General features: G+C 47.2%; 5 protein-coding genes and 1 long non-coding RNA gene across 6 annotated transcripts in view; 5 read left to right on the top strand and 1 right to left on the bottom strand.

Annotated features, from left to right (window-relative positions):
- Positions 1 to 3444, bottom strand: part of LOC1281827 (acetylcholinesterase) — a 63180-nt gene extending 59736 nt beyond the window's left edge. Inside the window, exons 1-2 of the mRNA XM_061649307.1 lie at positions 3155 to 3444; positions 586 to 980 (exon numbers count right to left, since the gene is read on the bottom strand). The gene's annotated coding sequence lies outside the window, so the exon portion shown is untranslated. The remainder of the gene's footprint in view (positions 1 to 585; positions 981 to 3154) is intronic.
- The window catches only part of LOC3290462 (uncharacterized), a 70123-nt gene extending 62421 nt beyond the window's left edge, over positions 1 to 7702 (top strand). Inside the window, exons 3-5 of the mRNA XM_061649323.1 lie at positions 6390 to 6924; positions 6986 to 7286; positions 7357 to 7702. Coding sequence (XP_061505307.1) covers positions 6674 to 6924; positions 6986 to 7286; positions 7357 to 7560 — 756 coding nt within the window. The 5' untranslated portion in view covers positions 6390 to 6673 and the 3' untranslated portion in view covers positions 7561 to 7702. The remainder of the gene's footprint in view (positions 1 to 6389; positions 6925 to 6985; positions 7287 to 7356) is intronic.
- Positions 4771 to 6001, top strand: LOC3290463 (uncharacterized). Its single transcript, XM_551485.3, has 4 exons — positions 4771 to 4917; positions 4980 to 5081; positions 5174 to 5336; positions 5414 to 6001. The coding sequence occupies exons 1-4, from the start codon at positions 4812 to 4814 to the stop codon at positions 5910 to 5912; spliced, it is 870 nt and encodes a 289-aa protein (XP_551485.3). The 5' UTR covers positions 4771 to 4811; the 3' UTR covers positions 5913 to 6001.
- Positions 7703 to 7837: 135 nt separating the features above from the next.
- Positions 7838 to 8741, top strand: LOC5667530 (uncharacterized). Its single transcript, XR_009765394.1, has 3 exons — positions 7838 to 8089; positions 8150 to 8355; positions 8426 to 8741. It is a non-coding gene; the product is annotated as an uncharacterized LOC5667530 (long non-coding RNA).
- Positions 8742 to 9698: 957 nt separating this feature from the next.
- On the top strand, positions 9699 to 10906 carry LOC1281828 (uncharacterized). Its single transcript, XM_321793.5, has 3 exons — positions 9699 to 10062; positions 10126 to 10331; positions 10393 to 10906. Exons 1-3 carry the CDS (start codon positions 9821 to 9823, stop codon positions 10710 to 10712), a joined length of 768 nt encoding a protein of 255 aa, XP_321793.3. The 5' UTR covers positions 9699 to 9820; the 3' UTR covers positions 10713 to 10906.
- Positions 10907 to 15104: 4198 nt separating this feature from the next.
- The window catches only part of LOC5667528 (fibroblast growth factor receptor), a 31966-nt gene continuing 19918 nt past the window's right edge, over positions 15105 to 27152 (top strand). Inside the window, exons 1-2 of the mRNA XM_061649321.1 lie at positions 15105 to 15540; positions 17213 to 18389. Of these exons, the coding sequence (XP_061505305.1) occupies positions 18142 to 18389 (248 nt within the window). The 5' untranslated portion in view covers positions 15105 to 15540; positions 17213 to 18141. The remainder of the gene's footprint in view (positions 15541 to 17212; positions 18390 to 27152) is intronic.

Here is a 27152-nt window from a genome sequence, read left to right as displayed (position 1 = left end):
GATGAGCGATGCATGTTTTTCCTTCCAATCGACCGCCCGGGGGACGGGACGGGGCGATTTTTCACGAGCGTATCGGTATCCATCAGAGAGTCATTGTTCATCTGAGTGGCTCGTTACTTTTCGGTACAACGAAGCTAAAGCACACTCACGCGCGAATGGTTGGGCAGGGAAGGGGAAGTATTGAGACAGGGGAGTTGCAGCAAAAGGCAACATTTTTTTAAAGCGAATTATTCCGCCGAAACTTTTACCATGATACATCAATTTTGATTGCCATTGGCTAATGTATTCGCAAGCAAATAAGCTTCTATTCATCCCTTAAGATCTGTGTCGCAATGAGGCATAATTCTTAAGAAGAAGAAAAGGTTTCAAGGAATTTTCTTGAGAATTTTTTTTATAGAAATTTAAAGAATTTATATTAAGTAATCATTAACTACTTAAATGACTCAAGTTGACTTTTGTTGCATTGTTAAACTTTCTTCAGAACTCACTAGTCAACATAAGGATGTTCGTTCAAATGTTATTGGAATGGGTAGGACATTTTAACAATGGACAACTGCTACAAGATACAAGTGTGACGTTACTTACCTAAGTTTTTCCTATGATCCACTAGAACTATCCACTAGCGTTGCTCATCTACAGCAACTTGCAACTCAAACCGTGCTGCTTCGTCGCAGGTTAATGCAGAATACACGGGACACGGGATACACCTTAACTACACGCACCGATTATAGTTTTGTTCACCGACAAACTACAAATTCCGCAGAGCGTAAACTTAACTCGCGCAATACACACCAACGCACACACAAAGCCACCGTGCGCCACGCCGAATTCGATACGGCCGAATGGATTTCTGTAAGTTGCGCTGTAACTTTTACACTTTGCAGCAGCTTTCACCGTCAATGTTAGAGGTTTCACTCACAGCACAACAAATGGTGGCCAATTTCTGGCCGTACCGATACACACCGCACAGAACAATACCGCTGGAAAGCAAGAATAGAAAGTTTGCGAAACTCGTTCACTCGTGTACTGCTTACGGCGGCTCTACCTTCTCGTCATCATCTGCCAGCGCACGGACTTTACGCGTGGCAACTTTACCCAATCCTTATCGCCCGCACTTGGTCGCCCGCCTGTCTGGTCAAAGTGTACAAGGACAAATGGTTCGGGCTTCGTTCCGCGGTCCGCTGCGTTCTTTGGGCGCTGCTTGAACTTGAACTTCTTGCCGACTTTTGTTTGCCAGCCGTGCTGAAACAGCGAACCGTTGCAATGGCGATTTCGAATTCACAATTCTGTCCTATCGCCCTATCGCCATCCGGATCAACCTTTGCACAAAAGCTGCCCAAAACACACTGTGCGAATCAACCGGAAGCAAACCCGTCAACCCGGTTCTGTGTGCACACCACGTATCGCTAAAGGTCGCACAGTACGCAACGGTATCCGTTCCACTGGTCGACTGACTGAGAAAAGGACACCCGAAGTACGTACGGGTTTGACCCGCGCGGTGATACACACAGCATGACAATTATGCTCCGTCCCGTTTTCCGCTGCAAACACATTTTCTCCTGCTCAGAGAGAAGAGAGTCAGTCTCCTGTTCTCACAATTTGTTTGGCATTTTTCCCGCAGGCAGTAAAATCTGGCTCTCTCTCTCTCGCTCTCGTTTTTTCGGGAAAACTGATGGGGAAAACGTACACACTGAGAGCGCCCCGTGAAAGCGGGAATGAAACAGCGCTAGCGCGCGAACTCTCAGCGACGGAAAGGAGCTTTTACTACCGAGAGAAGCCAATCCTCTCTGCCCAGCACACCCCCCCCCCCCCCCCAAACTACTCCCACTCCTATTCTGGCAAGGCTAGAGTTGTGTTGTGTCTGTGTTGGTAACCGTGCCTTCTACGGACGAGGACGAGCCTTTTTGCAAGGCGGACACAGGCAGCGCACATGTGGTGAGAGCATTTGAGGGGAAGAGGGGAGGAGTTCGTGCCTTTTTGCGGAGCAAAGTTTTCCGAGTCGATGCCACCTTCACGTGTGAAGACGAAACCGTCTACGGAGCAACTACTGCAGTGAAGTTTTGCTTGCAGATGACGTGCCGCAACCTCTTGGACCTGGTGTACCATTTGCCACCAATTTCCACTAGGAGGGCCTCCTCCGCACGCGTCGTCTATCGGGGCAGGAGCATACTATTTTCCTGGAAAGTCGAGTGAAAGGTGTGTGTGTGCATGTGTGCCACCAACAAAACCAAACAGCTGGACTGTCCTCCCTTTCCGTCCTTGCATGTTCTCGCGCAACGCATCCACAGTTCATCGCGCAAGGACTTACCGTCAAGGACACGAGCCAGGGCCATTTCCTTCTTCCGACCGACCATTGCTGTGCAAAGCATTGTTTATGGCCAGCTCGAGATATTGAGCGCATAGTTTTCGCTCCTGTAGCTCATGCAGATGGGTGGACAAGGAGAACCGAAATAACAATCATCATCATCTTCAACGTCACCATCGTTTGTGGTGATTAGCAGGCAGCAGCAAAGGTAGAATGTACCTCCCAACACACTACGCACCGTCCAATCAAGACGGTCGGAGTGCTTCATTAGCCCGCTGGGAGTTGGTGGGCGCCGCCGTGCCTCTTAACACCGGAAAAAGCGGGGAGGCTGCGTAAAGGACCCTGTCGGGTTTGGGTCACCTACTGTGTGTGTGTGCAGTAGTACGCACACTATCAACCACTGATTGGTGGACCGCAGGACCGGCCACAGCAGACAATCGAAGACAGCCTGCAGCTTCGCCAATGCAGCGGTTCTGCTGCCGGTTTTGTTGACCGGGAACAAAGGCCAGCACGCCAGCAAAAGAGAGTCGGCCTTTAGAGAAAAAGTGAGCGAGACAAGAAGCAATGGAAAAGCGCTGGAATCTGCTTCCAGCGAAAGTGGAATTCTTTTCGGAAGGTTTCACAATACGCTTTCCCCCAGCGTCACGGTGTTCATAATGCGCCAGAATTACTGACTTTCGCTGCGTGTGTTTACTGTGGCCAGTTCTGCAATGACTTGCGAGAAGAAAGCACAAACCGCACGACCTCTTTGCGCTCACAAGTACACTGCAGCAGCGCCAAGACGCAATAAAGCATCAGCAACTATTGTGTTCGGTTGTATCGTGTTTTTTTCTCAGCGTTTTGCATTACCGTCGCACTTGTATCTCGTCCCAGCACTCCTTTTGCTCTCACCAATCTTCCAAAACGTGGCACACCGACACACACTCAGGCGACACTGCGACACTGTTGTGGAGGGGGGGGGGGGAGTGGTTCCAAAGAGATTTTCCTCACTGACGCCTACCAGGGCACACAGATCTTCGATAATCTGGCAGAGCGATATCTCAGGCCACACAGGTAAGCACTAATCACACGCGTACAGAGCACTCGCAAACACCACAACCGCTTCGTAGCGAGTTCTATCTCATACTGGAAATGAACCAGCGTGCGACTCGGACTTGGGTTGCTCGGATGGAGAAGTAGCTACCATCGGGCGGAAAAACAATACCACCGCACACAGTCATCGTGTGTGTGCGTGTGCCATTCGTGTACTTGATGCAGAATTGCTCTGCTCTCTGCGTTCACTGTTGGTTCGCTGGCTATCTCACGAATCCAACTCCCCCTATGCTCTCAGGCTCATAAGAACTGAGTCCCCAACTGGACACTGGTACCCTTTGGAACCGGTACAGGAATGCAGCTACTTACTACACAAAGTGTCCTTATATTTTTATTCAACGTCCACCAAAGCTACTGGGCACAATGTAAACTAATAATGAAATTGTTTCGAATCTTTTGTCAGAAATTGGGAGGATCAAATCACGCTAACGTTATTGTGTATTACCGGATGCAACTGTCATCAAACTCGATAAGAATTAAACGAAACTTGAAATAAATTTGCAAACACCCAACCGAACCGAAGACTAGCCTGATGTTTATCGCATGCCGGGAGCATCCTAGCATCGTTTTCCCCGCACACAGTGGTGCACGCTTCGGGCATGGGGAAATTGACGCATGATCTTGTTATCCTGTTTTAGAAATGCGGCCTCTCTCTCTCTCTCGTGCTCTTCCGTATCACAGTGTGTATCATCAGTACACTGGAACTGAAGTATCTCCCAATGTTTGGAGCACACTGCGAGAGCATTCCCAACCAAAGCATCAGCAATCGGTAAGATTCTTCCGATTGCCATTGCTCGGTTCGGCATGCTCCTGCAAGAGAGAATACATACAGTTTGGGGGGAAAAAAGAACACAACCATGACGTCATACGGCCATAGCAATGACGTCATTCCGAGCATGGACGAAATGTCTCTGTAGATAGTAAAAGTTTTTCGTGGTGTGTGTGTTTTTTTGTTTTATTCATTATGATCCCCAGCGAGGAGGTAATGTCACTCGGGCTTTATAACCGTAGGCGCCAACAAAGCTTGTCTGAGTTGATTTATTTCGCACAAAAGGTTGGCAAAGATGCGGCAACAAAAACTCCTATGCTTTTCTTGCTTTTCTGCCTAAAACACACTACGCTTTAAGTAGCAGCACAGCACGCTGACCTATTGCTTGTCTTGGTGGGCCCGTCTGCTTTGCTATCGACAACCCAGGTGCACACGCTTTACAATCGGTAGCCAAATCGAATCGATTGTCCAGTTGACCAGGTGCGACACGAGAGCCAAGCTTTACCCAAAGGGCTCGGGTTAATCTCGTCCAGCTTATCTCGACTCGATTCCACCATCACTCCCACCCTCGCTAAACTGGGCATCGGTCCTGCCCTAAATCGCACCCGCTCCGTGGACTCGAAAAACAAAAATGTCACCAAGCACATGATAAGAATGGATGAATTATTCGAGCCGATAATGGTCTTCGAACCTATAAAGGGGACCTTCCTACCGATGTTGGGGCTTATTTGTCCAACGTTCGAAGGAAAAGGTAGGTGTTGCAGCAATTTTAGTGCTTGTGTAATTGTTAGTTTCAGAGTGTATTGTTGTTAGTTTCAGCTTTTAGCTCGAGCGACCAAACAAACACACATAAAATGCGTGCTGGATTGATTGTGGTAGCCTTGATGGCTCTGACGGCCAACGTCGGGGTGAAGGGTAAGTGCTAAAACGGCTCAGTGTATGCCCAAAGTGCCCAATTTCATGCCACATTGCGTCCACATATGCCTCTCTCTCTCTCTCTTCGCCAGAGGTCGCTGGACAGAACATCATTCTGGATGCGATCATGCGACGCATTCTGGAGAACTTGCGTGAGCTGATGCGTACCGGAAACCCGGAAACCGGCATGCCTGTACTTGCACCTTACCATAATCCGGACCTGTTCATCAATGCCTCGTTCGGTGGTTTGCTTGAGTATGGGACACGATGAATGTGAATTTGCTTGCAAAAAACGTACGCACTGAAACCAAATCTAACCCCTCTTCATAAAGGTTCGACGCACGCTTCACTCCAATGAACATTATCGGACTGGACACGTTCGTGGGCCGGCTGCAGGTCGATCTGGCGACGCTTCGCTTCCCGTTCGAGTTCCGTTTTGCTGAGATCAGTGCCAATGGATTCTACGATGCCAATGGCCGCCTGTGGGGTTTGATCCCGATCTTCGGTATCGGCGATTTCTCCGTGCGCCCGCGCGATGTCGTAGCGACCGGCTTTGCCACCATCACCGACAATGGGCAGGGCTTCCTAAAGCTGTCCGACTTCTCGATCAGTCTGCAGATCGGTTCGCTCGAGAGCAACATTCAGGGTCTGCTGCTCGGCGGCGATCTCTCGGATCTGCTGAACGCCGTCATTCAGGACATTGTACCGTCGGTGCTGCGTAACTTCCCCGACGGCATGACCAACCTGCTGAACGCGCTGGTCGTACCGATCGCAAACCGCTTCCTGGCCACCCGCACCATGGAGGACCTGATGGGTTTGCTGTTCCCGTAAATGATGCTGTGTGCTGTGGGCCGTGTTTGGTTTTGGGATCGACTTTTGACCGTTGCGTAAAATAAATGTCAGCGAATTGCTAACGCGAATCGGATCAATGGTGCTGGAACTCACTTTATCTTCACACATGCAGTTGCTATCTTCGTTTTGTGAGGGCGAATATTTCTTTGTTCAGCGCTTTGTGCTCCGGTACTAATTCGGCTGTCTGCGGATTTAAAGCGCGACAGTGCTCTGATCACCGTTTCGAACTCGATAACAATCGTCTAGGGTAGAACTGATAAGATTATGGAGCAAAATATACAACAAAACAAACGTGTTGCGCCGGTGTACGGTTAAGAAGTTGGTGGAAACGATTTCTGAAATATCTTATCAAATCCCGATTAGAGAATGCAGGGTTTCTCTCCATATTATACTCACGCATTCCAGACAGCTGACAACTGTTGGCTATGTTTTGATATCTTGGTTTTATCTATTTAGAAACAACCTTTATGCCAGCCATTCATTCGGAAATGCTCTCTGCAATACTTCTTACTCTGATCTGGAACACCCCATAACATTCGAATTACTACCAGCACAAATAGCATCGTGTGAGTTATCACCATTGATCAACTTATGACCCCCACGGTAGCCCAATCAGTAGAACTTCGATAAGATACCAGAATGTAATATAAGATACGTTCACCGATTCGATTGTTTACAGTCTTCCGTACAACTTTGGCCTATTTCAATTCCCATTCTGCAAGTGTTATTCAGCTTTCCAGATGAGTCGTTTCTTTGCTCTGGTGGCACTGTTCGTGGTCGCCAGCAATGCTGCCACTATACCACACCAGCCCTCACGCCCGGAAGCACTGGCGCCTGAGCAACGTGCGACGCTTGACGAGGCGCTGGCTCAGCTGCTCGAGAATATCCGTGAGCTTTTGCGCACGGGTGACCCGGAACGCGGCATTCCCGTGATGGCTCCACTGGAGACTGATCGGCTTGATGTGGACTTAAGTTTGGGAGGATTGCTAGAGTAGGTGAGAAGCGCAGTGCGACACAGGGCAGCAATATGATAGACGCACCCCTTTTTTCAGCTTTACAGCCATTTTGCGCAATCTGTTTGTCGATGGATTGGATCGGTTCCAGGGCACACTGACACTGAACGTGATGCAGATGGAGTTCCGGTACGATTTTCTGTTCCCGGACGTGGTCGCTCGCGGGCACTACGATGCAAATGGTCGTCTCTTCGGTTTGATTCCGGTGTTCGGGCTGGGCAACTTCCATGTCGCTCCGCGCGATCTACGCATCCAGGGAACGGCTCTACTGCGTCAGCTGCCCTCCGGTTACCTGCACATGCCCGAACTGAAAGCCAACGTGCGGCTTGGTTCGCTGCAGGTAGGCTTAAGCTGCACACACAGACTCGCAGTTGCATACCATTTAACCGTATGTACACCTTTGTTTGTAGAATAACATCGAGGGAATGCTGCTCGGAGGAGAACTGTCCGATCTGCTCAACGTAGTCATTCAGGATCTGATTCCTTCGGTGCTTATCAACTTTACTCCGGAAGTGACGGATATTATTTCACGCGTAGGCGTACCTATCGCTGATTCTGTTCTCAACACTATGACGCTGGAAGATTTATTTGCACTGATCCCTATGCAACAATAGATCAGGATCGTGCATAGAAGCATTGAAGAAATAAATACTAGTCAAGACTTTATGTAAAACGGGAACAATAACTACTACTGCAACTCAACGGTGGATGGGATTAGATATATCATTTATAAATAAATTGATTTTACGCAAATTCTCTTTCCTTTGCATTAACTTTGTGTAACATCTGCCACGAGGGATCATTGGAATCATGAGGGATCGAACTAGACTCTGAACCATTACTTCGTCCAGTTTAGAAAGAAATTAAATTCAGTTGAATCTATTTAATTTTCAGAATGAGTCTTGTTACTGTGTTACGGATCATTGTGCTAATCACAACCATATCGTGGGCAGATTCTCTTGTTCCGCTTCCAGCAGGAAGTTCTCAACAAACACCTTTTCAGGTCAATAAAGTTACGCTAGAATTGGTTGAAAAGTTTCGACAACAAATGGCTCGTGGATTTCCGCTCCTTGATCTACCCGTGCTGGCACCATTCACGTGGAAGGAACTTCATATCAATGATTTTGATGACAACATACTCCGGTACGTACACGGTGAGTCTTTTCCATCCAACTATTTTATCGCTTCTGTCTTCTCCAACAGATTAAGCGCGAAGCTAAAAGACGGCATCACACGCGGGCTGGATGTGTTCGATGTTACAGCACTAAATGTACAAATTTCAGACCGAAAGCTGGATTTTCAACTGACCTTTCCATCGCTCCAAACGAACGGACGTTATGTGGCAAAGGGTCAATTAGCTGGATTCGTGCCGTTCGATCGGTCGGGGAAATGTTCATTGCAGCTACGCGGTACGGTTGCTTTTCGATACGTTTGCATCAAATTCGACCAAGTTCTGATGCTCTATCACATTCATTTTAGGACTTACAATACATGGCACTGTAGTGTTTGATCTTTGGAGAAGATATCTCTTCGTGCGTGATGTTAGAGTCTCGTTTGCAGTGAAATCTAGCCAGGTGGAGTTTGAAAATGTGATGCTACTACCATGGAACACCTTCCTGTTTAATCGGATAGTTTCGGGACAGATACCGGAGTATTTGCGCAGCAATCGCAATGCGATAGCGATGAAAATTCGAACCAAGATTCGATCCAAACTAAACGAAATACTGTGGAAATACGATGTACCGGATATTATTCGAATCATAAACGCAACCGTTTCCACAGGGTGAGGAGAACATTTGAATCAGTCGACGTAAGTTGCATACAACATTCACTCGTAAACAATTAAACTGTATGCAACCGTTGCGTTCAAGTTTGCCCAACTTGCATGATGTTTTGCACATTTAAACAGGGTTTCTAGCACGATTCAGAAAAGCATTGATCCATACTTATGTTCCTTTTCAACTCGACTTCGTAAGATCTAAAAACTTTTCTACAACCCAACTCAGCACGTGCATATATCAGCGTTCTGCATTGACTTTTGCGTCGTCGATGTGATGTCAATGTCCAAATTCAGCAGGTGCACCTTCAAACCACGAACCTCCAGCACGCCTGATTAGATAGACGATGCTCCAAATCGGTCAACTCGAGAGCATTGTACCCAGCCCAAACGATTGACATTGACTAATTGATTAGGAGCATTTCAAAGGCTTACGTCGGCCAGCAAAGTTCCGGGGCTGTGTTTTTATTTGGGTTGCACTCCAGGTCGCCCGTTCGGACCGGGTGGTAGGTAAACTATTTGCCTTGGGCAGTCGAACGACTGGCCTCGGGTTGTAGTTCCATATCGTGCAATCCTTGAAATTGGGCTAAGTAAACTTATCGGTCAAGTTCGGCATGCTCGCACTTCAACGGCCACCATGTGCATGTACACGGCTCCATCGGGAGCTCACGATAAGCGAACGGGCCCAACGGGCTGAAGTGGTCGAAGCAGTAGCTCGTTTTGGGGGACCGCTTCTCGTGCAAAGCTCCCGGAATGGTTCAAGATGTGAGCGGGATTATCCTGAAGCTTCGCTGATAGTAATGCACACTCGCTGGCACAGTATCCACACCGTGAAGTGCCCCTACCGAGAGCGGGTGGAATTTCTCGTGGGTTAAGTTTTGCAACCCCCTTTCGGGACTGCCGATAAAGAATCGACAGCATGTTGATAGGGAGTGTATTGGTGGTCTTGCGCGCAGTATTTAAACACTTCAGTCGCGACGGCAACCCATCAGAGATAGTTGTGTGGCGTTGCAAATTGACACACAAAACGCCAACAGTGCGTTGTTGTTAAGTTTTTAAGTGCTATACAACCGTGCAATCGCTCGAGTTCTCGCGAGATGAAGATCTTGTTAGTTGTCGCTTGTAGCGTGCTGGTCGGCCTGGCCGGAGCACAACAATACCAGGATGAGGGATTTCTTCTGCCTCAACCGCGGAATAATGCGCTGAACGAACTGATCATCAAGTTTCTGGAGGACTTCCGTCAGTCGATGGTTTGTCCCAATCCGGCTCTCGGTATTCCCGTACTGGCTCCGTTTGAGCTAGAACATGTCGAAATGGAGCTGAAGGATAGGCTTATCCAGTGAGTATTTGGAATAGAATAATTTTAAGCAATCGATTGTAACGTCTACTTTCCACCTCGCAGATTCAAGGGAGAGCTTAACAAAGTGGTCGTTGATGGATTGAACGAGTTTGAAATCGTAAAGATCGACGTCAAGCCACTTAAACTGCGAGTGGACTTTGAGCTCTTCTTCGGTGCGCTGCGTACCAAGGGAAAGTACAAGACGAAGCTGAAGCTGATCGGTGTACTCCCCGTCAACCGTTTCGGCTCGTTCCGCTTCGATTTGAAAGGTAATCGATTTTAATGCCACACATTAGGTCAGCTGTTTTAACAATGCTTGTTCGTTCGTAGGACTCACGGTAAAGGGCGGCGCATCGGTTGCGATCAGTGGAGACAAACTGCAGGTTCGCGATTTGGTCATCACCCCAACGCTCAAGTCGGTACGCTCGGATGTGAGGGGCATATTCTTGAATCCGGTGGCAAGCTTCGCCTTCAACCGCATGGTTGAGCTGGCTGTGCCCGGTCTGATCAACAACAATCAGCAGGCAATAACGCAGGCGATCGAGCAGCAGCTCAAACCGGCCATCAATGAAATGTTGGGCGACATTTCGCTACAGGATCTGATTGACATGATTACCAGTGGAGGCGAAGGTGGTCCGGTTACCTGCTAGAGTGCACCGGATAGGAGTAGCGACACTCCGTACCGTTTGCTGTGTGCCATGTTTACCTAAATCGTATCGATTATTGTACTGATAGAGCAATCGCTTATCCAATTCGCAAAGGCTGTGTAGATGTATATTGCAAAAATTATAACCAATTGTTAATGGAAAATTAAAAGCAATGACTGTGTGCTTCCTCCAAGGAACTTCGCAATTTTAGCGTCATGAAACATGATCAAACTGTCAATCTGTTGTTTCTATCGATCAATTTCTTCCATAATTACATAGCAACCGGCCACATTTACAGTGAATTGTTGCTTGCTTCACAAAACTTTCTGTTAGGCAAAGATCCGCTTTTACTTTCTATTGAAAAATTGGGCAGCAAGTTATCGGTAAAAACTAACTTCACATTGCACACTTTCTGGAAATGCTATTTCCATTCCGCTAACATTTCCTGCCATTTCGCCGGAACGGTTGGGCCGCCAGCCGGGCTTAGATGTTTCTGCGGAACAACGAGTTGGTTTCCATAATTGATTTCCTTACAATCCGCACCAAAAACCTCCAGAAGCCAGTAAATATTATTGCCATAGGTAGATTACCGGGGAAAGCTCAACAACTGGCTACCGCAAAATATCGGCTGGCTGGCAAATATTTAGCCCTGGGTTTCTTTTTTCTTCCTTTCTCTGGAGTGGCCTGCCTGCAACCGGAGGAATATATATTTTCAATTACGAAAAGAAAAGCTTCATTCCCGCTGCTCACTCTCGCCATTTACGCCCAACAATGTAAGGATCATCCGTTCAATTCCGCTTAAAACCGTTCCACCGGTGTTGCGGTCCTTTTTCTATATTCATCAGGACCGGGCATTGTGCGGTGTGAGCGGGCAGGGTTTGCGGGCTTACCAGCTGGGCCATGATGGCGATCTGCTGTTCCTGGAAGGATACGACCGAAGTGGTGTGATGCGTGTGTGCGGTGTGTGATTGAAATGTAAAGTCCCCTTTGTCCTTGCGAGTTTGTGGCGATTGTTACAACCAGTGCCCTCAAACTGCTCGCACAACAGAATTTCAGCGAAGCGACAAAAGCTCACCTTCTCCTCACAGCGGGTTCTCAAAAAGGACGAAGGTGGGAACGGTACAGGACGGAGGAGAGAGAGGAAAACAAAAAACAAAAGACAAACCATAAAAGTGCAACAAAAGCAGGGCGCGTTTGCTAGCCATGCCCGAGGATACGGAATGATGGGGGGAGTGGATGAAAGCGGCTCTCGAAATAGAAGAGGCAACGACAAGGTGCGAAATGTTGTTTAGCACATCGGACAACGACCGAAACCGGCAAAGGAAAGGCAAAAGGGCGGGTAAAGGGGGAAAAAAGTTTGTGTAAATGTTTTTATAACTCAGCCAACGATCGCTGGAAACGCCCCGGAGAGGAGAGGTAATGCGTCAATGTTCCCTTTTGCTGGTTTGCGGTACAACGTGGAGTGGTTGTTACGTTCGTTGTTTGCTTGCGTGCGTTCACTACATGGCCCGCATCATCATGTCATGTTCCGCTGGGTTCGGCTGTACTTAAACAAACAAGCATACGATCAACCGGAATTCGCACGAATTTAAAACACGCACCAATGCTGCCATCGATGGTAAAAACAAATGGTAAAAAGTAGCATCAAATGTGTGCACATACGTACAAAACATTAATAATGTGAGATACAATGTAGGAAACGATTCATCATCGGGAGAAACAAAAACATTAGCTAAGCGCAATACATTCTCCCGCAGCCAAAGGACATCGCTAGAAAAGGTACCTTTTCCAGCAATGCATTTGTTGTTCGCATCAAACAAACCGGAACGGAGTGAAGAAGGTTGTGGAATAGAACTCAAAACCCCCTCTCTAGGACAGGGTGCGTACATATTCCTAGAAGGATCAAGGATCAAGGAACGTTCAACGTTCGTTAGCGCCCCCGGTTGGTGCAGTTGCAGTGAAAGTTGCCTTCCATGCCATGCGTGTGCGGCTGCATCTCGGTGCGCTGTCCTTTTCGCTGTGCTCGACGAGGTGCACACGAACTGGGCAAGAGGTATCGGAAGGTGCACTTATTTTAGAATTGGAAACGCTCTGTTTCCTGAGCATCATAACTTCATTTCAGCCCCTGGCTTGTGCTTAACACACACACTTTGCCGCTTCCCTCCATTGCCCGGATCGCTCGCCGGGTGTGACAGCCAGCCAGCCAGCTGCCTCGTTAGAAGCGCTCGGTGGGTCTAATCGCAGCGTGAGGATCTATTTAAAAAAGAATAACCCCGGTCGACCAGTTTAAACCTCAATCTCGTGCAAAGTCTTTACCCAGCGAAGCGACCAACGTAGAGCAGTTTGGGAAGAGTGTTTGCAGCAGAAGAAGGAAGTTAAATTTGGCGAATTCCTTCCGTTTGCTCGGCTATCAGTTCGCTTTGATCTCGTTGCTTTGGGCTCGTTTCGGGCGTTCCGAGAAGCTGCGGAATCGTAGCAAGAAACGAACGTAGCTGGTAGGATTGTGCTGTTATCGATTCCAGACATTTCTTCGCAAATTTTTGGGTTTCGTAAGCGTAATCCATGGGCTATTCCCGGGGCCTGTCGTAACCGGACATCTCTCTCTCTCGAATGCACAACCAGAAACCAAGAAAAGTCCTGAAGATGACAATACTCTGCGGCTCTGGCACAGTTGTTGAAAATAGTTGCAATGGAAATGTACAGTGCTGGAGTTTCCGGAAAAACTCTCCGGGAAACTATCGTCCCAGTACTAACGACTTCCAGGAAGCTCCAGCGTGCAAAGCACTATGTAGCTATATCAAATATGGGGAACGTCTGCCGCATGTTTGCATTATTACGGCCATGATTTACGACCACACGATGAAGAGATCGGTAAGTAAAACCCCGTGGTGTTGTTGTAGTGCAGCGGCGGATCACACTTTTCGGTTCACCTTCAGCCACCATCGGCAGGAACTTGACCGTCCCAGCCCCAAACACGTCGCAGTGTTTTTGCTCTGTCCCAGTCTTTACTTTGTTTTGCTGACTCGGTAGATGCAGAACGCCGACTCGCACCCTTCACACCCTCGTTGCGGCTCCAATGTGGGTTTGTTCTGCGCATGCGATTTAGCGTGGCAGCGTCGTGCGAACCACCACAACCAGACGACCCTTGCGTGGAGGGGAGTGCATGGACCGCGCTGAAAGTTTATGTTTTCCATGAAATCTGCGCGCCAATCGATGACAACCGTACGAGCGGACGGAAGCAACCGAGCAGCGGAGAGGGATGGGTTTTTGTGTATTGCAAAATGAGATTTTTGATTCTCGTTGGACGGCACAAAATAAACAGCCGCTACATTTTAAGGGCACATCGATGTTGCCGAACTGGAGCTCTTCGCTTCTTCAAAGAACGCTCGCCTAACATTGTATCACTTTTTGGGAATCATTTTTAACTGCAACGCCCGTAACGCAACGTCGCCAACCGAAGGTTTGGTGTGTTTACGTTTTGGGCTGAATGTTTCGATGGCACCGCAAACAAACAACAGTCATCGTAGCAAGCGGCGGAGACGAAGCGAAGGAACGGTTATTTAGACGCCACCGGAACGAAGGGAGGGGCGCGATTGCATTTCACAGCGTGCGTGCGCTCTGGGGGAACGTTTTGTGTGAGTGTTTGTGTGAGCTCTTGTTGCATCTTTCAGCGTGTTTGCCGGCTGACATAGCCCGAGTTCCTGGTATTTTTGTTTACGTCCTCTCCCGTTTCCGTTGCCGGCGGTTTTGCAAAACGAATGGAGTGCGCTCATCGCAACACAAAACCCGGGTGCTCTCTCTTTCTATCTTTATCTCTTTCCCTCCAATGAGCCCATTCTCTCGCTACCGGACGCTTTGTGTACAGTGGGATTGGTTTTTCGCGGAATTATCAATGAAGTAACGGTAAGACAGCCAGGTAAAATGCGGGGGGGAGTCTTTAAAACAACCGATTGGAATTGTTTCAATGAAACTTTTGCAATTAAATATTTAATTTAAAGAGCAGCATTCGCTTTTGAGCCGTTGGTTCTCTTCTGGAAACTGCGGGAAACGGTGCCGCTCTCTTTCATTCGTGCACTTTTGCTCTCCCGCTCGTACGGGAGCATCTGGAGTAGGTGTTTCAAAAAGTTTTGACACACTTTTTGTCATGAATCGTTTTCATCGCCGAACTTTAAACAAGTAATTTTACGTATCCACACACAGTAATTGTAATTTGTTATTATTTGCAAAATAACTTACCATTTGCCGAGCGTATATCATCTAAAAACCCGGAATTAGAATGTCCAACAAGAGCTCTCTCCTATGCACCTACGTACACTACACTTTCACACACACCCATCTCCATGCGGACTGCTTGCTCTCTTTCGCTCACTCTTGCGCTGTCTCACACGCCACACTCGCATGCTCACAGGCTGCTGGGACGCTTGGCTCGAGCTGCTGCGGGTCTCTCTCCGACAGTTATTTCTCGTTCAACTGTCAACGCGTACGGTAGTTCATTCTGATTGCCGATCAACCGTGTGTTCGCTCCTCCGGCAAAGGTGCATTGGTGTGTCTGTGTGTGTGCGTGTGGAGGACGCTGGATTGCATTCGGGGAAAATACGTCGGATCCCTCTCGCTCTCTCTCTCACGCTGCGGGCGCCAACTGGCACCGCACATCATCACGAACTCTCCTCGTCGCACTCTGGCAGCACCGGAGCGGAGCGTGCATTCGACGAAAAAAGGCGCAATTCAGCGAATTAATCAACAGAATTAAATGAACCAAATCGTTCCATTTCGTTCCCGTTAGACAGAGCTGTGCTGGTGTTGCTACTCTCGTTAGGAGACGTAACCCATGGTAGGTGCTGACGGCAAGCGTGCTGCTATTGTTTCACTGTTGTGAATGTGTGTGTGTGTGTGTGTGTGTGTGTGTGTGAGTAGATGTACGTGTGCCTAGTGCTTCCCCCATTGCGTGTGATAAGCATCATGTGGATGTACACACGAAAAGGGCCGAAGGGCACAGAAGGGCAAGCCGGCTGGTAGGGGGAAAAGAACGATGAAGGATTCGTGCGAATGTGCGCGGTGATGGATTTTCCAAATTGTATCAATTCCCCGAATTCCAAGGAGTACTTCTTTCCTTCGCCTTGTCAGAGGCTCCCTTTGTATCCAAGAAGGCTGGATGCCTGTGTGTGTGTGTATAGTGCGTTTCCGGTGCCGAGGGTTAAGCATGGTCTGCATGTGTGTGTGTGTGTGTGTGTGTGTGTGGGAAATTCCGGGAACTTTCGTCTATCGATCTCGGTGCGAGGGACGTGTTTCAGAAAATGACCCAAAGTTGGTCGAGAATTCGGCACCGGCCCACATACACATCCATTGTGTCCTTTCACTAGGCACTTGAAATCATTCGCTCCCCTGATGATCAGCGAATGAATGTACTCCGATAAACATGGGGACAGGGCCGATTGTGCCGTTTGTACATTAAATTATGCAAAAGTGATCCACAGCGCGGGTATTAACATGCGTGGTGTGGCCCCACCACAACCGAACAAACATAGGCGAATGTCCCCTTTGACCTGACTCAATACCTTAAGCCCCCACGGTGTATGTGTCGGTGGGTAGGTGGGTGGTGTGTAGTTCTCATGTGTCACTGACACGACTTGACATCGGAACCTTGTCGCATTGCGATGGAACGTGGGGGACGGTTTCGAAGTACTTGTGCTGCTAAAACCTGCCAACTTTGATATGATACTTGTTCTTCGGTAACGATACATTCTGAAAGGAGCCTTAGTATTAGGGCTGGTGTAAAAGTGCCCTGACGCATGTTCCTTGATGTGTACTCTAATACTTACAGTTTTTCTAGCTGCTTGTACGTTGACATGCCAAACAATGAACGTTATATAACTACTGAATGTTGTACAAAGGTTTGCTTTGCATGTGTGTAAGCCTCCAAAAATAACAGATCCCTGGAAAAATCTGTGCAAAACCATTAAACGATTCATTGGAGCGAATCTACCCTTATCATTATGAACCGAATGCCCATTTCTTTGAAGTAGTAACACCTGTGTGAAGTCCTAGCTTGCCCGCGTGAGTGTATTTATACACCTTAACCTTGATACCGATTTAGCTTCACATCGCCGCTAAATATAATCTTACGTTGGTTTCCATCTCCAACGATAGGAAGGAAGGAGCCATCACGTGACCAGTCTCATGTCTGCCAATGTCTGTCTGGCTGCTCTGTCGTAACGAGGTTGACTCCTGGGGCAATAAAGACGATGAATGGCCTGCGAAGGCTACCTGTTATCTCTGCCCGTTTCGATATCGCTTTTATGTTGTTGGGGAGTTGTAAGGAGCTTTTTAAACTTTGCACACTAATGCGCCATGGGACAGCGTTGCATGAAGTAAAATAAAAACTTTCAAATAAATTTCGCGTATAATGAGTCACCATTATATACTCTACTCGGTATACCAATGAAGCACATCAAATGTACTAATGAACTTTTTTTCTCTCCCTTTTCCATGTGATCTCCTTTCAGGTCGTCTCCTCAAGTGCTACCCCCATTGCATGTTGGATACTCATTAAGACAAACGCGGAACATCATCGGACACGCCAATTCTTGGAAGGAAATACTTCATTTGCCGTGTCGATAGGTCACTACCAACGTGTATATACGCTGTGCACTGTCGTCGGACATCTTGTCATTGGCCAGTGTGTTGCTCCAATATCGGGTGCTTGTCATCTACGGCGAAAGCTAACAAACGAGAACTAAAAGCAATCAGTGTGCATGGTGGGCTAGATCCTGTTAGAGCAATCAGTAGAGCGCGGGGGGTTGAGGAAAGCAAAGTCTGCTGCTTGCACCAGAATTATTTTTCCATTGAAAGTAGAAGTGCATGTGGGGAGGTATTGTGTACTCGCTGGCGCGTAGATTTGTCGCACCAACCTGTCCCGGCATCGAGCGCCCCTAGGAACGTGGGCGCAATTTCAATTAACGGTTAGCAACGTAACTCGCTGTCCTTGGTAACCCTACCATCGAACTATACGACATCTAACGCTTCTCTAGTGCTGCGCAATAAGCTTTTTAACACCGAGTAAAGCAGATCAAGCGATAATTAGTCCTGGAGCACTGCTACTGAGCACCACTATTTCCGGGAACGAACTGGGATCATTCCGGTGTGTATTTGTGTGTCTGTGTGTGTGGGTTAGTGAGGAATTGAAAACGAAAGGTGGTTTCTTCGCAAATTGTTAGCAGTTTAGCAAGTGTGTAAGAACACACTGTGTGTGTGTGTGTGTGTTAATTAAAGCACGAGTGTGTTCAACTAGTTGTACGTGATGCACTAAAATCGGTGCACCAACCAGCGATTGTGTAAACTAAGCGTGCACTTTAAGTGTACACTACGACAAGTGTGGTGCTAAGGGAGGCCGACACCAAACAAAAAAAAAAACACAACCATCAGCACCGAAACGATGGAGTCTGTTCGGAAAAGTGCTTGCAGCAGTAGCCGGCTAATACCGCTGTTGCTGATGTGTCTAACCGTCGCCGTCATCATCGCGCCCGCCTGGGCGGAAAATCACTGCAGCGAACATCGGTACGAGCATTCGCTCAACACCCATCATCTGCAGTTCACGAAGGAAATCCCCGACCGGGAGTACGGTGTGCTGAAGCAGTTCAAAAGCTTGCACTGCTGTGGCAAAGGGTACCGGAGCATTGAATGGTAAGTTCATTGTGGGTGTAGCGATGGTACAGCAAAGGAAAAGTTGGATGTAAAAGCGAATTTTGAGTTTCTTTTGGGTTCTTTGGGTGCAGCAGAGTTCAACCTTCGTTGTGTTTGTTGATATCGTCTATCATTGACCTTTATTGTAGGATTTGTGTTACTGTTTAAAAGCAATCCACGAAAAAAGTGCAATAGTTGTTTGTTTTATAAACAACCTTCACTCCGCCTCTCAAATTGATTCTCATGATTCATCGTGCTGTACAGTAAGACGGTACAAGAGAAAAGGTTATTCACAGAAATGTTGTATGCATTGTAAACATTTGGCACACTAACGGCACGTGTATGTGTGTGAATGTGTGTGGGTATGTTTCCTACGGTTTTCCGCGAAAAATTCTGCCGTTTTTAGTCGAGAATGCATACATAAACAATGACTGGAAATAGAAGAACCAACACACATGCGAGAGCAAACTTGTGAAAAAAAGAAAAACAGAATTTCTGAGAGTAAATTCACTTAGGATATGACACAAACGAGAAGTTCAATTCAAATGAAGCAATAAAGTAGATGATGCAAATAGGCAAAATTCGATAAGCTCATTAAAACGCTCATTAAAATGTTCTGAGGAAAATATGTGTCATTAAGTGTGCAGCAGGAATGAATCAATGAAACACTTTTTTAAACATGTCTTTTGATAAACTTTTTCTACACACATACTCACTCAAAAACTTTTTCAAATTTGCTATCGGATGTTTTCTGTATGAGATGAAATGATTGGCAAAAACATCAATCATACACCGGCGACGCTGCGTTGTGCTCGTCGGTGAGTGAGTCATTCGCAAACGGGGAGCCAACCACTCTTTCAATGATTCATCTTGTGCCATGTGGTTGGTAGCAACTAGAAAGATTGCTGTATGTGCAGAAATCGTATAATTCCTTCCTTGTTTTGTTTCGTTTTCGTTTTCGTTTTTAAATAAACTGTACGTTTCCCATAGACCGCGATGCTGTGGCTGACGTAATGGCACCGTTTGACGTGAAGAGAGAACTCGGATGGTGCCGTCCTGGCCATTGATGACGCTAACGTTAAACAGCAATCGGTTTGCCGTTAAATGTATGCACTATTACACATTGAATCAGCGTTTGGAATGTTGTGTTGCTGTGAGGAAATTTTTGGCGAAACATTTAAGTTCGCGAGAATTACTACTACAACGCTACTGATGATTGAGCGAATAGTTTGTTTTAAAACAATATTATTGCTCATGCCATGTACAGATAGCGAGAAAAATGTAGCATTAAAACGAGCATACATTTTAAAATATGCTGTTAAACTTAAAAACTATGAAATTCATTTGTTTGTTGTGTTACTTCGCGGGAAACCAGTATCAATAAAACTGCTCACACCTTTGTGAACTGTTTGCGCTTCGTTTCCGTAGTTGCATGGTTCTCAAACATACATTGACAATGTTTACTTTACCTTTTTCCATCGACCGGCGTTCTGGCGGCCTGGTGGTGCTTTGTTTTTGAAACGTTGTCAACATGCAATTATGTGGTTGTGGCCATTGCACGTGTGTTTTGGTGCACATTTATCGTTTGCCTGTGTGCTCCAAATGCAGGACCAGCAGGGCTATTCAAACAGTCGGTGGTGGAAGTGATGCACCACGACCTGCCGACTCTGACCTGTTCATGTTTGCGTATCGTTTTCCCGAATAAAAGTACCGACAAAAGGGTAAACGCTTTCTATCTTTGAGCCGATTGATGGAACGATCAGAACGAGAGAGAGGGAGAGAGGTGTACCGAAAGCAATGAAAAGGAGAATTTTTGAACGTTATGAAACAAACAAACCCCATTACTAGCGGGATGGGTACAATGGGTCCTCGTTTACACATTTCTAACAAGGGTTGGAACCGATGCCCATTGATGACTCAGTGACGAATCTGGCAATGGTGTGTCGAAAACACACAAACCCACACTGTGTGGGAGAACACTGTTCAATCGGTTCTTTTGAACATGTTCAAAACCATTTCAATGTTGACTTGTACTCCAAAGTTGAATTGAACTTCTCAGGTTACGGGCGCGTCATTCATGGCGCTGTCCGGGAGCTGCAATCAATCGGCATAAATCTCATTAATTAATTATGTGACCTTTTTCACTTGATCAGAAAAAAAGCACAGCACAGTCGAATGGCACCGATACACGTACAGCGCACAGCATCCAATCAGGCTTTCGCTTAAACAACGGGCTGGTGTAATATCGTAAATGCTAGCGGAAAGCGTTTCGGTAGAATTTTGAATAAATAGCAAACAGCTCCCCAATAAGTAGCCGGATTGTATTTTTCTCTGCAGTAAAACTCTACAGAGGCCCCCAGTTGCCTAAGCCGCTGTGTGATATTCCTTGAAACCACAATAGATAATAGAATAGGTGTGTGTATATAAGGAGAGTGATTGTAACGCCAGGTTTATAACAAGCTAATAGAACCCTGTTTTGGAAAGTATACAATGGGTCTTTTCGTCTAACAAAAACGCTACATAAATATCAAACGGGTACGGATAGCCATGCTTACATGTGCAATCAGCTATTGATATTATTGATTTGTTGTGCCTGGGCCAGCTAACTAATTGCTACATTTCCAAGAACGACCCTCGCAAACAGCCTCTACAACAAAGTGTGTGTGTGTGTTTAATTGCAGAAAGGTTAGAATTCAACGCTGTAATAATTAAAGCACTGATGTTAGATGATTAATTCCCCGAAAATCAAGTTGGTCGTATTGCAATGTTGTTCCATATTTTATGTGCCAGCGGAAAGTTTTGCACATCGCAACATTTCAAGCTTGATTCAAGCTCAAGCAGGATGCTTACAAAATATCAAAACATGAAGCTCTCTTCTGCCTGTGCCCCTCTATATTATCAATTCGTGTTCAATTACACAGAACCGTCTCATCCTGTTATAAGAGCTCTTGAAGACTGTCAGACAGCTACGCAATCAGGGGCCATAATGAAGCGTTAATAATTTCCCAAATGATTTCGTCTTGTGACGAAGCCCGCAGGGGAAAAGCAGCTGGAGCGCTGTTTTTGCCGTTGAAAACATCGCAAACGAAATGGGGGAGCGCACACCAAATTGCACGCTTTTTGTTATCCTTTTTTTTGTTCAAAACTGCTTCGAAACCTAAGGGGATACATTGGCAGTGCGTGTGCGGGTGGCTGCTGATGGTGGTTAGCAGCCGGACGGATGCAACTACAACTGGAACGCTCACCCCAAATATGCCCGAGTACAAGGCCCCGGATTCTCGAAATTCGCTCAAACTCACGGTCCCCACGTGCCTGGGACTTCGTGGAAGAAATCCTTGGCGAATATCGAGAAAACAGGGGCGAGAGATGATGCACAAGGCCGTGCTCGAGCGAATCGAGCTGTGGTGTGCTTTGGTTAGCTGTGGGTCGGTGTCGGTTGGTCGGGTGGTGGTCCGAGCGGGCGATTCGCATAAGCAAACACTTTGTAGCAGCAGCACATCTAACGAGCTAGTAGAAGGGGGCTGAAGGAGGGAGAGGGTAGCCCCGGAGGAGATGGAATAAAGCGAAAGGAAGTGTGAAAAACAATATTCAAAGCCTCGAGGCATATCCTTCCTGTGCAAGGACGCTGCAACTAGAGATAAAGGTTCGCCCTGCTGCTGCCTGCCCGCTGTCCCCGATGTGGGTCGACGTGGACGCGTTTGCGCGCCCCAATGTTTATTGCACAAACCCCAAGAGAGACACACACACACACACACAGAGACCGAGAGAGATAGAGAGGGAGAATAAACGGATGGGATCTGGGATGTTGGGTGTTGTTTGCGTTTGGGTGCTTGGTTTCGCGGAATTATCCTACATACTGCGCATTTATCACGCACCAGCATCAGTCCCGCCGCACCCTATCGCCATCGTTATAGTCCGAGCACTACTCCTTTCGTGTGTCCAGTGCAACACCACCTGGCCAAGCTCTGGAGCTTGAAACCGATGGGAAACGAGGCATCCGCGCGCCTCCTCCCCCCTCCCGGGATGGATGAACGAGAAGAGCATGATGGATATTTTCTCTGTCAGTGAATTTTACAAACTGTTTTTCCTTCTCGGAACTCGGAACCATTATTTTCCAGCAAATCTGGACCGGCCACAATGACACGACGCTAGCACTGCCATTCTAGCCATTCTTTACGCAACCGAATCCAGCCATTTCGTGTCACAGTGGTGCCACACGAAACGGCTCCGCTTTTATATCCCTTTTTCCTCGTGGGAACCTTTCCCACCCGTGCGCGTGGGGGTGATGGTGGTGTTGGGGGATGATACGGTTCGTAGGTTTAATTGCTTTTTTCTTTGCGTCGCTTTTGAAGCGTTTGATTCTGTTTCCTCCGTACAACATTAGCATGATGAGGCTCTTCCAACAAAGCTAATCAATGGATTCTGAAAAAAAAGGATCTATTCAGCCAAAATAGACATGCACGATTCAATATGGCGAGCTTGGGCTTCGTTTAATTCGTGGTATGAGACAAAACAGGACACCATGGAGATTGAACGCGTATTGATCTCGGAACGCTCGGAAAGGAAGGGATGATGGTACCGCTTGCGCATGCTCAGGGCCAGGATTCTTGGAATCTCAATGGTCTAGACTTGAGAGATCTTTGTTGCTATGCAGGCTCCAGCTCGCTGCTCTATGCGCTGCTTCTGGCGATGTAACCAGCTTCTAATGGTGCAATTTTCCTGCAGTGTAATCAGCAATTCCTCGAAGCTTGGTCAATTCCCCGGAGGATATATAAAAACTTGGAAGGATGTTGTACACTTACACACAGTTTAGAGCTTCTTGCTAGTCAGGTGTCACGCAATTGCAGGCAGCATGCGCAAGACCTCCATTTAGCCATTTCACGCCAACAGCTTTTTTGTCTGTTTTGCAGAAGGTCTAAAAAATGTTGAAATAATTCTAGCAGTGCTTATTTCTTTGATAGCGCTTCTTTTAGCCTTCAAAATTTGCCACAACTTCCAAATAATGTTATCCCGTTTTATCAAGCACTGGAACCCATCGCTGAAACGGATAATCGGCGCAATACACGCGGCTACCCGCCATCAATCATCATTTTAGCAAATCATTATTTTCCCAGCACGTCCCTGCGCACACATATGCACATAATAGGTACCACACCACACCACAAGCGGTTCATTTTGGACTCTTTCCTAACCACCGGGTTGTTCCATTCGTTTTCGCACCGATGCCATGTTATTAAAGGGTGCTGCTATACACCAAACATGATTGATGCTGGGCGAAAACAGGGCTGCGAGTGAACTGAAAATCGGACAATTATGCCCTTACCGCCTCTAGCCCTTGCCGGCGCGTCTGAGGGTGAATTATTTTCGCAGAAACGACTGACCTTTTCCTTTGGTGCTTTCTCGCCCCCAGCGAAAGACACATTACGAAATTACGATGTTGTGGAGACGTGGTGCATCGTACTGAAATTTTATTGCAATTTCGTGTGCATACATCATCTTCATCATCATCATCATCATCATCATCATCGGCTTGATCATTAAATTGTAACGTGTGATTGAGTTCTGGAAGGGGATGGGAGATATATTTCCGTTTCTGGGGTTGCACGTGAGAAAGCAGCTACACAAATGCTGTCCGTGTGGTGTAAGACATTCGCCTACGGCATATGATCCAGCTGAATGGTTGTCAAATTGTAGCGATGTGTGCAAGCAAAAGTGTACTGTATTCCCCCAGCACACACCGGTCATACAATTCGATGTACTTTGATGATCGATTGATGGTAATAATGGGGTGTTCTCTTGTTCGTTTGCAGCAGGATTCACGTAACATCACGTACAGTTTAACATAACTGCATTCAACAAGGGCTCAGACGCGTAAGGCTAACTGCGTAGGAAAGTCTTTGTTTGCAAGTATTTCAGTTCCCTTGCAAAATACGCTTGTGTACGCTGAATTCACTGAACGATGTCTCTAAATTTTCTTTTGCCCTTTGCTTTCCTAAATTATTAGCCAGTGTTCCGGCCCGACCAAGCAAGCAACTCCACTAGCTACGGGCCTCTATTGACGAAGCCATACTGACAAACTGCGTGGAAGCACTACCGATTTTGGACTTTTGGCTGCAGTTTTAGGTGACAAATGTCCCGCAAAAAAAGAAAGAAAGACTTACATATTGACTACAAATTGCTGAACCGACCCTCGCCCATCACCTGCGTGTCTGCACGGGTGAATGATGTTGAATTTACTTTACTCGCTTTACTAAAAAAGCATGATATTAACCGTTCTGTGAACATGCTTTATTCGGCTGCTTTACACCATTCAACCAAGAATGAGAATATCTCATCAACTTGATAATAATGCTGCATCTTCGAAGCTGCTTACCGCTCGATTTCGTTGTACTATTATGCTTTCTTTTGCCACTGGCATTGCAGACAAATTGCATTGCAACAAGCAACATCAACAACATAAAAAAGCGGCCAGCTGTGATGTAACCATTCCCTCCCCCCCCCCCCTCCTCCCACACAACCACCCTCCTCCCTGAAGTAACAATAGGAGCTTGAAACGATTTCTGCGATTGTGGCGTTCAAAATTACATTTGCTTCTTGGAACCAGCTGGCTCGTTCTTCCCAGAACATCATCTTACTTGCTGGAGAAGGTGCAGAAGCAGCAAGGACAGAAGGCAATATTACCTTTGGAGTGCGCCCGCCAGCTTTGGGTTCTCCCATTTTTGTCGCCCATGTTTTTTTTTTTTTGTGCCCTTCCAATCCTTGTGTAGTGCGTGTGTGTACGTTCGCTGTTTGAAGAAGGGCGCAAAAAAGGCTACAAGAAGAGATGAAGCATTCTAATATGGCCGGTACTACGCTGATTGTCCTGATGAAGAGAGCGAAAAGCGAGGGAGAGAGAGAGAGACAGAATGCTTCGGTCTATTGTGGGGTGACGCTGTTACATGGATCCAATTTTTCTTCCATTCGCAATGTTGACGAGGAGAGGTGCCTTGTGTGTCGAGGAGAGGCGGCGGGGCAGCAGAGCAGCGCGCACCACCCGCCGTTCGCGGGAGTGATATTTTTATGAAGATGATTGGATGATTGTCCCCAGATTCCCTTGTTTGAACTGCGCCTTGAATGGCGTGTGGCCCTTCCGGGAAAGCGTAGTGGCATTAACTTTGGCCGGGTTGGCTCCTTCGGGCTCCGTTCCCTTTCGTTCTCGCCGTTGGCGAGAAGAAGGCGAGAGAGGCCATAATCGTGTAATTCATTCACGCGAAAACCTCCACCATCTCGGGCGGGCTGGGCTGTGGGCCGTGAACCGCAGGGAGCGCACGGGTTGGCTGGCAGTGGGTTAGGCGTCCCTTCTCTTTCTGTCCGGCGGTGGGGGAAAGAAACCAGCGCGAGCGAGATTTTGTTTGTTTTATTTTGCTAAGAGTTTACTATTCCAGCTCCACAGTCAGGTAATTAGTAACCCGAACAGAGCGTTTAAACTTCTTTACACCACTACTATACTGCCGTACCGTCATGCCGTCTCCGTGGGGAATGTTGTAATGGTCTCTGATTTGGGTGTAAGGTTCATTAATTCCATTCTGCTGCGTCACTCACCTTCACTTTCCGCGCACCGGAAACGGATGCGGGAAAGCTCTGCAAAACTATGCAAATTTTTGTGTGGGACGAATTGGATGGATTCCCGGAAGGATTTGCCGTGGTTTGCCGTGGAGAAAAGCACTATAACAGCAGCCGCATGTGTGTGTGTGTGTGTGTGGGGGTGCAAAATTTTCTTTGGCTTCTCTACAGGCTGCTGATAATCCGGAATGGTAGGATTTGACAGTGCGATTGGATGAAATATTTGCTACTTTTAGCACTGGTGGGCCCAAGAGGGTTTGGACCCACTCAGCTGATCCTCCATTGCTTATTTTATCGTCGGGTAATATAACCATCGTCATACATCAGCAAAATGGTGGTGCTTATGAAATATCCATTTATCATTACTATTTCCCCCAAACAGTACTTGAAAACACACCACACATCATGGACGCATGGCCTTGAATCGTCTCTCGTCCTGGAAAAGTGGAAAACTTCTCAACACATCCCACACCCGGGCGTCTCCCGTTCAGAGCGAATGGTTTTCCCTGAATCAATTAATGTTTTTGTTTGCTTTGGTGTCTCTTCTGCTGACCCGGCACCAACGATTCGTGTCATCCGTTTCCGATGATAGGGGGCCGGAAAAGTCAGCTCTCCGGGCAAGACAGACTGGCGCACTAAGCAAACCGTGATTGACTGGGGCACTGGATGGGGCGAGCCGTATTCGGTTCACTACCGCTAATGTGATTGCCATTTCGAGGAAGTGCTAATAAAATGGATCGCAACAGGAGGATCCTGCATTGAGCCTGTATTGGACAGGATATGCGTTGGCAGTAACGGCCCTTGCTTCAAACTACTGAGCTGTGTCGTATACAATTATTGGAATTTAAAGCCTCGTGAGGGTACAAACCCAGATCAGATTCAGATTGCGCGTGTAGTGTTTTGCTGCCACGAGTATTGCGATCCACGTGATTGTGCCATTAAAAGCATTTGAATGCACAGCACGCCAACAGAGGCACGGTGGAGTGGAGTGCATTGGTACTGTTGTTTATGCGTAATAAATCCACTGCATAGGGGCAGATACTACAACAACAGCAGTCGAATATGTCCCTGTGTCTTTGATATAAGTTCAAAAATGCCTACCACTGCCACGGTAGGTTTTGAACCACTGCAATACTTGCCTTGTGCGGGTTTCCGAGAACA

The sequence above is a fragment of the Anopheles gambiae genome, chromosome 2 (assembly GCF_943734735.2).
Source record: "Anopheles gambiae chromosome 2, idAnoGambNW_F1_1, whole genome shotgun sequence".
NCBI lineage: Eukaryota > Metazoa > Arthropoda > Insecta > Diptera > Culicidae > Anopheles > Anopheles gambiae.
The sequence above is the reverse complement of the archived record's forward strand: the minus strand, read 5'-3'. Positions and strand labels throughout refer to the sequence as shown.